General features: G+C 56.0%; 4 protein-coding genes across 4 annotated transcripts; 2 read left to right on the top strand and 2 right to left on the bottom strand.

The window, feature by feature from the left end:
• Positions 1-2,632: 2,632 nt before the first annotated feature.
• B0I36DRAFT_323208 (uncharacterized protein) lies at positions 2,633-3,512 on the bottom strand. Its single transcript, XM_046153939.1, has one exon. The coding sequence runs from the start codon at positions 3,376-3,378 to the stop codon at positions 3,118-3,120; it is 261 nt and encodes an 86-aa protein (XP_046012784.1). The 5' UTR covers positions 3,379-3,512; the 3' UTR covers positions 2,633-3,117.
• Positions 3,513-4,727: 1,215 nt separating this feature from the next.
• Positions 4,728-5,581, top strand: B0I36DRAFT_118534 (uncharacterized protein). Its single transcript, XM_046148001.1, has one exon. The coding sequence runs from the start codon at positions 5,062-5,064 to the stop codon at positions 5,515-5,517; it is 456 nt and encodes a 151-aa protein (XP_046012783.1). The 5' UTR covers positions 4,728-5,061; the 3' UTR covers positions 5,518-5,581.
• B0I36DRAFT_288942 (uncharacterized protein) lies at positions 5,236-9,395 on the bottom strand. The gene is made up of 2 exons (XM_046151660.1): positions 9,228-9,395; positions 5,236-9,147 (listed from the first exon to the last, which is right to left on the bottom strand). Exon 2 carries the CDS (start codon positions 9,028-9,030, stop codon positions 5,647-5,649), a length of 3,384 nt encoding a protein of 1,127 aa, XP_046012782.1. The 5' UTR covers positions 9,031-9,147; positions 9,228-9,395; the 3' UTR covers positions 5,236-5,646.
• An 853-nt stretch (positions 9,396-10,248) lies between these two features.
• Positions 10,249-12,243, top strand: B0I36DRAFT_374131 (uncharacterized protein; the record flags this gene model as incomplete). The annotated part of the gene is made up of 3 exons (XM_046160248.1): positions 10,249-10,439; positions 10,517-11,656; positions 11,727-12,243. 3 exons carry the CDS (start codon positions 10,249-10,251, stop codon positions 12,241-12,243), a joined length of 1,848 nt encoding a protein of 615 aa, XP_046012781.1.
• Positions 12,244-12,338: the final 95 nt, after the last annotated feature.

Raw genomic sequence — 12,338 nt, 5'->3', positions numbered from 1 at the left:
GACCAGGACCCCAAAACTCCCTGCTTCGCCCTCGCACGCGTTGGGTCATTGACATTGGCAGATCGACAACGGCAGGGCAGCCAGGCACCCCGAATCCTAGATGCAGGCTGGGTGTCAACAGAGATATTGCCTGTCCGTCTGCCCATGTCCAGAGCACGTCGCTAATAGCCCCTGTACTCCCAAAGGGGTGCGGACATGGCCATTGTTGTCCAAATATCCTCAATGATGGTGGAGCAATCTCGTACCGTGATCCAAGCTCGAACGCAATTAGCACGGCGCCACCCCTCCTTGGTACGAGGCACTTGGCCTGGGTCTCCAAGGCGTGCCGCGTCACTGGCGAGGATGGTTGATCCTCCATTGCCGGAGCTACCCGTGTCCAATGTCGTGGCATAGTCCTCGAGTGAGTGCCGGATCCGGCTGCCCTTGACTCGATGCGTGGGCGACGAGGAAAGCAGGTGTGTTGTACATACCAACAACCCAAGGACGCAACATGAAGGGTCAACCCCCTCTGACTCCTGGGGCCGTGCCAGTTGTATTCGATCTTCGTCCGTATCTATGTGTCTGGGCTGCCCGCCCAGGAGCAAATGGCCGGCCCTGGCAAGAGTTGCCAACAAACACCCTTCACAAAACCCAGTCAGGCGCAGCAGTGGATTCCCACGCCATCATCTCTGCGCAACACTCAATCCCATACAGGGACCAAGCCTAGCCTGGCTACCTGGATAATGATGCGTGCCCCCTGACAGGCTGACATATGCCAAAAGCGGTATGCGGCCGGCCGAGGACTGTAAGTTTCGATCTATCGTACCATCCTGACTAGAACACCAGTTGATGCCCGCAGCGCAGAGCCGGTGGGGGCGCACATTATCCGGGAGCGACCCCAAGCTTGTCAGCTCCTCGCAAGGCACGCATCGAATCTGCAACCTCGCGGGGCCAGGAACACAGAGAAGAAAGGTCCGACGTCAGGGGTAAAACGCCCCAACTTGGCGCAACCCAGGGGGGCCGAAGGCCGGGTCCAGGGGTGGCAGCCAGGGGCTACAAATATGGAGACGAGTCTAGGTGTTGGTGGTGCTCTGCCCATGCGTCCTTTCCACGTCAGCAGAGAAACGGAAAGGGACTTGACAGGTTGGACCGTTGTGGATGTCGATCCCACCGGCGTACGGCGTAAGGGTGCCAGGGGTGCCCGTTCCCTCTTGCGGATGGTGCCACCAGGACATAAAAGATGCGGTGTGCGAGGCAAGTGCTGGTAATTCTCGATTCTCTAGCGCAGCGCGGCGCGGCGTGGCGTTGCGTTTCATTTGGACTGGACTTGATGGCTGCCCGTTCCGATTGCCGGTAGCAAGTGCGTGCGTGACACGAGCAGGCTTTTCTTGAGGGGACCTGCCCTGTAGGTCGGCTGTGAGAGTTCGCCTTTGTTACCAAGCAGAGCATCCGGGCTTGTAATCATCTGCACACATCTGCATCCGCGAGACTCCCGGGTCTGGCGTCGGTGGTCCTGCCGCCACCGCGGCTGTTAGTCTGCACGCCACTATGGACTCGCTCAACTGTGCATACTGTGCACAGCATCACCATGATACGAGTCGGATTCCCTCTGCTTGGACGGCTCCAGTCGCCGGACCCGAGGGAGAGGGAAAGCGACGAAGAAAAGGTTGACAGAGCATTCGCTAATTACTAGGTAGGAACAGTCTAGGTCCCGGTGCGGCAATTGCGACTTCTGGCATCCATGTTTCAAGTGGCAGGCAGCGTTGCGGGAGTGGGTCCATGCCTGTTTCATCCACGGCGCTGTGGAACCCGAGGAGGGGCCAGGTCCTGGACCCTGATCTGTTGGCACAAACCTTCGAGGTTCGGGGAGTCAGCGGCACATCTCGACACATCAGCGGGCGACACAATCACTAATCCCGCGTCAGCTGTCGTACTGAGCACGATTCTCCTCTGCCCGCGCTCGCACTTTCCGCGAAATGAGAAACCGCAGCTGCCGAATGCTATTACGAGGCGGACGACAAGCGTGCGATACACGTGGCTGCGTTTCACCAGTCCAGCACCGCGAAACACGCGACTGGTCATGACCCGCGTCTGGGTCCCTCTTTTCCTACGCAGTAATTACAAACACCGCGATCGGGCGGCCTGTCAGCGAATCGAAGTGTAGCGTCGTCACCCTTGTTGCATGCGCGTTGCAAAACAGCCTCTGGGCTAAGAAGAAACGACTCAAACATACATGTTGCTTACACTGAAGCCTCTGCCGTGGAAGGCATCTCCTTGCGCCGATGCAGAGCCATCATGTCAAATCTCCACAGGTTTAATCATGGCCCGCGCGACACGGCACTGATGACCTGCTCCGCAAAACTGAGAGCAAACTGACATGACATGCCTCTCCCGCCTACATACCCCCCCTGCAACGCCACGTCCAAGGATGCCTTGCGTCAAATCCATCGCTGTGCATACGCCACTCCCACATCTCTCCCGAGTCTCCAGGCCTGCGGAGGGCACGGGATCAAAGGAACTTCCGCCGCCAGACAGGATTCCAGTACCAGGGATCCGCAGCACCATGTGTGCAACGAGTCAATCGTCACTAGTAAAAGTCGTTGGTGAGGAAGACCTAGGATAGCCCGTCCGGACAAGGTTTGTTCTAGTTCTGCGTGATACCGTGCTTGTGGAGATACACAGAAAAGTGGACAGTCACAAAACGAGTATGTTAGATCGTCAAGAACGATGGGAGACTGTACTCGGGGTATATGTGGGGAATGCATCGTGCCTATGAGTTGCCGCAATGGCATCCACCACAGTTGAACATTTGCATTCGTATGGCAGACTCAGGCGTGAGGTCTTTGTCGCTGCAGAACACAGAGGACAGCGAGTCATCCGGACGAACGTCGTCGGGGCTCCAAGAAATGACTGCCGTCCACCTGAATAATATCAACGTGTGTGTGTGTGTGTTTGAATGGTCCAACATTCGATCCGCCCAGACGTAGCACGGTCTTCTCATTTATATTCGCTAAATCCATCGCTCGAGGCAGTATCGTCATCGAGACTCGACTACCATATCAAGGCCATTATCGTTCTCTCAGGGACTGGTGTCGTTCCAGGGTCTTGTCCATTCTGTAGACACCTCATTCCACGCCGCTACGACGTCTCGCCGTCCCCTGCACCATCTCGTGGCTCCCGAATCATGACATGCATGACACCATCCTCGCCAGCCTCCCTCTTTGCCAGCTCAAAGCTGAACGTCTCCACCGTCTCGAACCCAAGACGGCGGTACAGCGGCGTCGCGAGCTCCAAGCCCAACAGCACCGCCCTGACACCATGCTGGTCCACAACATCGAGGACATGCCGGATCATGGCGGCCGCGATGCCGTGGCCGTGGTAGGATGGTCGCGTGGCCATGAGAGACAGTTCTGTTTATTTCGGTGGTCAGCGTCGGCCGGGAATCATGATTATGGCTGCAGCCGGTGCTTCCTGTCCATGCATATATCCGTGTAAGTGGTGCCAACATACCAATCATCTCGTCGCACCGCCACTTCTTGCTGATGCGCTCTATCCCGTCAAAGAACTCGTTGTAGAAAGCAGCATTGCTGCCATCTGGTATATCAGCTGGGTGGTCGCCACGGATGTCCTTGTGTGCCTTGCCGCCGCCGTCCACGCTTTGCTCGCCAGCTGCTGCTGCCGATATCGTGGACGCCTCAGCCAGACTACTGTTTGCAGTCGCCGTGCCTGAGCCAATCTCTCCCGCCTGGTCCAAGTCGACAAGGGCCCGTCGCAGTCCCTCAAACTGCCTCTTGCCAGCTTCCGTCGCCGGGCTCGGCAGCGTCCACTTGCTGTACGCAACCACATCCTCAACCTCCACATTGCCATTGCCGTGCCCGTCTGCCTTGTGCCCGCCGCCACCGCCACCACTGCCCGGTGAGTCCAGCACGGCCATGTACTGCACGCTCCGCTCGTCACGGCACCGGTTCAGGGCCCGTTGCTCCTGCCACACCCTCATGGCGCCAAGGTCCGCAGGCCACCAGTACGTGAACGCGCCGCCCGCAAATGCGGACATGTACACATCCATCGTGGCGCGGACGTGTGCGCCACCGCGGTCGCACGGGAGCATCCGGACGATCCTGGCGGTGGCGGGCTCCTGCTGCGTCTGCGGCTCCGCCGGCGTCGAAAGAGCCGTTGCTGCTGCTGCTGCTGGAGCTGTGGCGGGCTTGCGGTGTACTACTACTACTGGTCTCGACAGCTCGAGCACCCGTGGCAAGAACGGTGTCCGTTGTGAAGATGAGGATGAGGCCCCCGCCGTCACCCCGGCTCTACCTGGAGCTGCCATGTTGCTAATTCGGATTGCCGCGCCGTGCCTCATATGAACTAGCTGGATGTTGTTGCTGGTGCTGGCGATTGGGAGATCTGGACACGGTTCCCGGTTGGCAGACCACCTGGAACAAACGTGGTTCGAGCTAGCTAGATGATCTTGTGGGCTCAGGTTGCCGAGGATGTGCTGTTGCTGTCATGTGTTTTGCAGCATGGACGGCGATTTGATAAAGAAGGTTCTCTGCAAGTCATTAATCACGCTGGATCGTAAAGCCAAGTGCTTGTCCAGTTGAACTCACTTGGATATTTTGTCCGTTCTATCAAGGTTGTCAGAGCGAAGCCAGGCCACTTGATATGGTCTGACCGAATTATGGATTAAATTCAGGTCTAGGGCCGGAGGCGAAACAAAGTACCGGGTTAGTACAGAGATGCCCGAGGACTTCACCCAAACGGGATCGCGGATGGCGTACAAGCTTGGATTCTTGAACAGTCTAAAACAAGCTGCCTGGAAGCCACGCTCTATTTACATTGTCCGGAGTCTTTATACATACCTACTTACCTAGGTAGATAGTCATCCCACACAATGACAACAACCGGAGAGATCGGGAAAACCTCCAGCATGGATGAGCACGTCGTCTGCCACCGCCGCGGAGTGGAAACCCACGTGAGTCACCCTAGTCCAAGTCCGCTAATAGTACCCGCTCGCAAGGGGGCAACTAGGCGAAACAATGCACAGCACACCTCTCACAATTGCCATTCTTGGAGCCATTGTCCGAGATGCAAGTCATATACACACATGCATCTCTCCGTGGGCCGGCGACATCCTGGGTGGTAGCCAGTCAACCGAGCATCGACCCCCTTGCCTGCCTGTCTGTCCTGTGTTGGTCCACGGCCGGCCCCCGGGCCCGGTGCTCATCGAGCATGCGGGGCAGTCGGACCCGTGGATCAATTGGAACCCACGAACGCGCACGCGCCTCTCCGATCCCGGGGAAGAGAGAGTCAGGCTGGTCCGGAAGCCCCCTACTGAGTTTGCGTGTTCTGTGCAAGTCGGCTTTGTCTCATTCAATTTCTCCATGTCACGAAACATTCTGGTCTGGAGTAGTTTGGCTGATCCGCTTGGCCTCATTCAGTATGAAAAATACTGAGCATCCTGGCAGAGAATATGTGCTCGTCATCAAGTCTTTTATCATACAGAGCAGTCGAGAGCTGTCTCCTGCTCATCAGTCTATATAGCTGTTCTACCCTTTTTTCGTTCTAATATGTTCGTAACGTGTGATGTACAAGGTATGAAGACAATCAAGTTTATACATTGGGGTGACCACGCTCTTCCGAAGAGCATCTGCTTTCCAATAGTGATCGGGATCATGGCCGGACATCCTGATGGACATCGTCCTCCTGAGCACCAGGAGCATTCCATTGCTCAGACTCGTCCTGTTTGTCTAGCTCATCTTCTCCTGACTCCTGAAACGTGCCCTCCTCTCCAGACATCTGGTCTGCTGCGAATCCGTCTTCGCCAAAGATCTCGTATTCAAGTGGTGAATGTACCCGTAGAATGGACCTGATGGCTCGCATTGTCATCGGACATGACGTTTCGATCTCTTCCAAGAGCTTGGCGGCAGGCTGGGACCACGGTGCCATTTTGTCGAGCTCCATGTAGCCTCTAGCCAGACGGTACAGGGTGGTAGTGACGGGCCTTAGATGGCGAGGCGAGGATCCCTTTCTCCGGATGTCAAGGGAGAGTTGGTTGGGCATCGGCTCGCGAGCTCGAGCTCGGAACCAGCCGCGCCATCCTGGCATCAGCATCTGCTCGCAAGCATCAAATGCTGGCCGGTATTGGTTCAGCTTGACTAGTGCCTGGACATAGTAGTTCCACGTCTTGCTGTCGAGGAAGAACCCGTCAGCGAGGACTCGTTGGACGACCTCTTGCATACCCGCACCGTCCTCTCTCACGAGCATGGACTCTAGTAAGACTTTGAGGCCAGTACAGAGGATGTACTGATATCTCGGAGAGATTCTATTCGGATCGGCAGGATCGGCAAAGTCTTTCGATCGCAGCTTCTTGCGAGCATTCCTGAACAACAAGTTCCATGTTGTGCTGACTCCCTCGTGATTGCCCTCGGCAAGGTTGCCCGCCATCACTGAGTTGAGCAGCGGCACAGGAAGCAAGTGTTTCTCGCCGTTGTATTCTCCAAACACGAGCTGATAAAGACGAACCAGATCTTTCCCGGCAGCAAAGTCTCGAAGCTGACCTAGCAGGTAGCTCAAGGTACCAAACTGGTTCTCGACGGATCCAGATGTGATTAAGCCACGCTCGGTGATCCTGCTTGGAACAGTTGAGCGATGAAAGTGACCGTCGTTCGTGCTTGGACTCGGCGGAACGGGCTCGTATATATGGCGAAATGCTTGTAAGGCGTTGAGTAGGGACTCTTCGATACGCTTGCTGCGTGCGTGAGTCGGAGTCAGGCGCCACTGCGCAAGCGCCTCCGCCAAACGAAAGGCAATTTTGGAAGACTTGTGGAATCCGTACTCTTCCATCAGCTTGCTCAAGCGTAAGACTTGTGGAGTGTCGCCCGTGCGGACGAACGCACCCATGACAATGTAGAAATGGTCCGTGGTTACTTCGAATATATGGTCCTTGAGACCGATAACCAGCATGTGCAAGGCATGGTCAGCCTGACGACACAAGGACAGTGCCAAGAGCAGCTGCTGGTAGGTGTAGTTGTTGTATGGCACCCCATGGTTCGCCATGACCTGAAGCAATTCATTGACCTTTGCAAGGTCGCGCCGGAGTGCATGATAATACAGAAGCTTGTTCCAGATACGTGTTGCCAACGTGCCTAGCTTTGCAGCCCGAACACACACGTCTTGTGCTTCCGACCACATGTCGTTCTGGCAATAAGCCTCCACAAGACTGCCCAGAATTGCCGCATCAGCTCGCAGGCCTTGGCTGCGGGCTTTTCGGTAGAGGTCGGCTGTATAGCCAAGATCACCGCGCGACCCGGCCATCTGCATCATCGTGCCGTAGCTGTACCTGTCTGGGCGATGCTCCGCGCTTAACAACTCAAAAATCTCAGACGTCTTATCGTAGTCCCCAGTGCTTGCATAGCCGTGAAGAAGGATGTTCCAACAATGGAGGTTTGGGCGCATCTTGAATTTGTCCCGCATGTCGTCAAAGATGCGCTGCACCTCGCCTGCTTCTCCGAGCACAGCATGTACGTGGAGAAGGTGAGCGAATGTGTCTGAACCGCTCGTCAAAACATCGGCGTCAGCATAGATCTGGACATAGTCTATCCACATTTGATGCACCCTGGCTTTGTCACCCAGGTCGGCGAAGTAAGCCAGAAAGCGTTGATATGCGCGCTGGCTAGGGCGCTCGTGGAATGTATGCCAGTCGGCCCAGAGCTGATCCATGCCGGCGGTCTTCGTGTTGTGACTTGCGCTGAGGTTGGCGTAGCCTTTGAAAGCTTCATACATCACCATCCGACTGGGAGTACTACCCGGCAGCGTACGGTAAATGTCGTAAACCTCTGTGGCAAGGCGATATTGGCGACGTTCCGTGCTCCGTTTGAGAAACTCTTCAAAGGCCGCAGGATCTTTGGTCGACTCTAGAAGTGGCAGAACTAGATTACTGGCACAAGTCGTCACAGCGCTCTTCACTAGCATCCTCTGCAGAATTCCGAAGCCATGGTCCTTCCCGCTGCTGAAGTCAAGATCCGGAATCACGGATCGCAAAGAGTTTTCGAGATTGAGCGCCATTTCAGCCAAGCCCGGAACTACCCCAACGAGCTTGAGCTGCGACGTGACTTCGTTCAGGTCCAGTCGAGCTGCAAATCTGGGATATGAGGACCACAAAGATACGAGTATAGCCGGGTCTGATGATCGCAGCGAGACATCCAGAAGTAGATCCAGGACATGGACAAGAGAAGCATCGCCCAGCCTGTCATTGTCTATGCCCCTCCTGAAGATGTCAAGACCGTGCTGCGTGTTTTGCAATTTGAGCTCGGCAGAAGCTCCAGCCACAAATATCCTGTCGTCCCACTCAGCAGCTTCAATTTGATGAAACAGTTCAGAGACCTTCCACGAGTCTGCCAACCTGCCCGTATTTGCCAAGAACTCCATGACACGGGAGGTATATTGGAGTGCCAGATCGGCGCCGAGTGCCTTATAATGGCGCCACAGGTCGTCCGCCTGGTCGGCGCTATTGGCCGCAAGAAGCTCTTGCAGTGCATTTTGGTGTTGCGTCGAGGTCGATGGCGAATGGCCCACATCGGAGGTTATAGATTCATAAGGGTTTGCAAATGGCGTAGAACCGTCTTCAGTCGACCTAGAGACATCATGGGCCGCCGGCTGCCGAGCCTCATTCTCGCCAGGCGCATAACGAGCAGTTGTTGATGTGTAGAGCCGCGTCGACGTGGGCGCAAATGAATACCGGGCAGATCGATCCGAAGCTGATGCCCACCGTCGCATGAGGGCAACAGCGCCGTTGGGGTAGAGAAAGTCGAGTAGGAAGCTCGAAGCTGTCAGGTTGACACCTCTCTGAGTATCGTTGCCGTCGGCATTCTCACCCCGGGAGAGAGTGCCGTGCATTAGAGATTGCCATGCCTGGGAGAGTTCGACACTGGCCACGGCGCCATGTTGCCAAAACGCAGTGTGCAATTTCCTGGTCGAGCGGAGTGGCTTGGTGGCCGACGGTAACACTCGCTGTAGGCCGCAGTGGTCGAGGCTCGCAGCCGTCTTCTCCAGCATTGGAGGAAGTGCGTCCGCAATTTGTGGCGCACAGCAGCCGACGGCACAGGTGGATGGATTGGCGGCACAAGTCGAGGGGCAAAGACAGGGAAAGAGGTCGTCAGGAAAGAGTCGGGACTAGAAGAGACAAGAATTAGTCGTTCGGCCCTCGAGGTGCCTGGCGAACCTGTTCCTGTGCTGGAGCAGCACACACTCACAGTTGCTCATGGCCATCTGTGCAGCAGCTTCGCTCTCGACGCCGCAAGAATAAGTCCGGGGGGTTGCTGCATGCAAAACAGTCTGCAGACGCTGCTGGCAGAATGGTAGGAGTGCAGACCTGGGTCGATCGAAGCTGGGGCTGTCGGGGCGTGGGCGTTGGAAATTTCGAGGTTGCAGACCGTCTGGAAGCAGCGCGCCGGCAGTCCAGATTTGCAGCAGCAAGCATCATCAACCCGTCGGTCGATTGGCCGCTGCCAGAGGTACGTACCTGTCTCTTTTGGGGGGAGACCCTGCAAGGCCCACACCTGGGCACTTATTACGGCTGGCTTTAGTCGGATCGTGTGATGTTCTTCAACCTCAAAGAATACCTAGGTGCGTTCGTATGTCCCGATTAATAAGGCAGGGCTCGTGCATCTAGGAAATCCTCTTTGCCTTCATGTGGCCATGGCCTACGCTTATCTTGAAGTCTCGGGCTGGCACGAAAGCAATCCTGCTGGCCTACAAGCTCAAGCACAACCGCCTAAGTACCTAAGCGTAGGTATTCATGAGCTCAGCCCACAGATTGCACGGCCAAACCACTATTCAGGATTGGATCGCCGTCAAAGCAGCCTTTGGCTACTTGATTGATCCGCGGTCGACGCGCTTAGTTCACCAAGCCGTGCTTCTTACGAGCGTTTCTGGGCTGGCCCTGCTTGACAGCACCTTGACAGCACCTTGACCGTCAAGTGAGCTTCATATTGAAGTGGGCCGACGACTGCCCACCCACACCCACCATCCATAGCTGGGGCACCTGGCTGAAAAGCACTTGTCCATTTTACCCCACCAACCCCGAGTGTCCTCACCACCAGGCTCATCCATCACCGTCGAGTCAACCGCTGCCTCTCGACTGCCTCCTTAGCACCTCAGCGCTTCCCCAATCGCCGCCAATCGCACCCGACGTGGGACATCGGGAACGCCACAGACTGTAGACAAGGGAACAGAGTACTTGCGCGGGCTCGACCACGAGCAGTGTGCACAGTCATGGACATCACGACGTTTGTGGTTGCGGCGCGCAACCAGGCGCTCCTCTACGGCGACTATTCCACTTACCACTCGCAGCTCGCCAAGAAGCTACATAACTGCCGCAAGAAGCTTGGTATCATCACAAAGAACCGCGGCAAGTTCACCAACAAGTCTCCAGTGACTGCAGCGCAAATCTCGGAGAACCATGAGTGAGCACCTCAACCCCTCGCCCAATCCGCCCTCTGCGGCGCATCAATTCGCTGACCACCGCACCACCGCCCGACAGGTACCTCCATCTCTTGCTCCTGACCGCCGAAAGAGACTGGGCACAGGCTATGCGCTACAAGGCTATCCATGCCGCCGATACGAAAGCGATCACTGGGCGCACTCGGTCGCACATCATCTCAAGGCTGGATAAAGGCGCCCGCACCGCCAACCTTCTTGTAAAGTTGCTATCGGATACGTCTGCGAGCGATGCTAGCCCTGTCGACCTCCTGGAGGCTCGTGCATATGCGTCGATGGTGCAAGGAGCTACGGAATTCGAAAAGCAGCACTGGGAAAGCTGCGTCCAGAGCTATGCGACATCAAGAATTATCTACACGGCTCTGGCGCCTGCGTTCAAGACAGACATCATCAAGGATCTCATCGCCGAGACAATCGACCCCTCGATCCGTTATGCCGCATACCAAAACAAGATCCCCCGGACCATGGCCATACCTACCATTGCTCGCAAGGCATTCCCGATGTCGGACAAGGCACTGGTAGAGCAGGTGGATGAGCTGGATCCTAACTTGCTGAAGCAGAGCGGTTCTGATGCCCAGCAAGGTCAAGTCGGAGCTCCCAATGCCCCGCAGACAATTACCTGGAGGTCACGCGAGGTCAAGATCGAGGATGCCGCGATTGCTTTGGCACTTGCTGCAGCCGAGACTGCGACCAAGGCTCTGACAGACAAGCTGGCATCTGGCGATGCTGTCCTGCCGAAAGAAATGGCGGCTGCGTATGATGACGTCTTGATCGCCAGTCAAGACGCCGCAGATGCTACGAAGCACGCGATAGACGAGCTGAAGGAAGAGGGTGTTCCGCAGAGCGATCCTCGCATACAAAGTCTGCAAATCACACGCACAGCAGTCAATTATCGAATGATCAGCTGGAGAATAGGCCGGAACCGGGTTCTCAGTGGTGAGCACGATGGTGCGCTGCTGGACTCCGCTCCCAACACTACGCGCAAGTCGAAGAAGGATGCTAGTGCCCACAAGACCAAGACCGAGACACCAGGGCGCCAGATCGCCCGCCTCAGAGAGAAGGTTGTATTGTACGACTCTACGTTGCAAAGTCTCGAGACAATCGGGGAACTGCCAGGCGTAGCCATGGATGAAGAGCTCAACACTAAGCTGGAGGCCACCACACAGTACTTCCAGGCACTCAAGTATGTTCCTGTTCATATTGCACTACGGATCCATCTCCCCCGGGCTATTCCCGCTAACACCATTGTGCAGGTCTCTTTCGTTGGCTAGATCGTACTCCCTCATTGATGAGTCGGTTAATGCGCTCGTCTTGACGAAACACGCCTTCGATCAAGGCCAAAAGTCTGCCTCTGTCCTGGCTAGCAGCGCGGTCACATCATCGAAGACCGCGCCACTGGATATCGAGATCCGGAAGGATGATGTTAGCTTCCTCCAGGGCCTCCTGCAAGGAGAGCTGCAACGAGCACGGGCCATTGTGGAGATCGACAATTTGAGAAACAAAGCAGGCAACAAGGCTGCGGCGACTACGCCGTTGGTACAGAGGCTTGCGGAATACCCGACTGGCGGTGTCGATTTGGAGAATCTCGTCGCGTACCCTCCAAAGATCGAGCCGATCCCAGTGAAACCACTCTTCTTCGATGTGGCTTGGAACTACATCGACTACCCCGGCAAAGCAGCAGCCTCACCTGCTAAGGCGACAGCAGCTGCACAGCCAGAGCAAGCTGCTCGTGCACAGAAGAGAGGTTGGTTTGGGTTTGGCGGAAGGTAGTACTAGCACCATCTCTTTGATGAGAGGAAAAGAATTTGATTGTACAAGGCTTTTACAGGACCCTTTTTAATCTGACGTGACATGAAAGACGTGTC

Source organism: Microdochium trichocladiopsis, assembly GCF_020744255.1.
Source record: "Microdochium trichocladiopsis strain MPI-CAGE-CH-0230 chromosome Unknown B0I36scaffold_5, whole genome shotgun sequence".
Taxonomy (NCBI): Eukaryota; Fungi; Ascomycota; class Sordariomycetes; order Xylariales; family Microdochiaceae; genus Microdochium; species Microdochium trichocladiopsis.
This window is presented reverse-complemented; position numbering and strand designations above follow the sequence as displayed.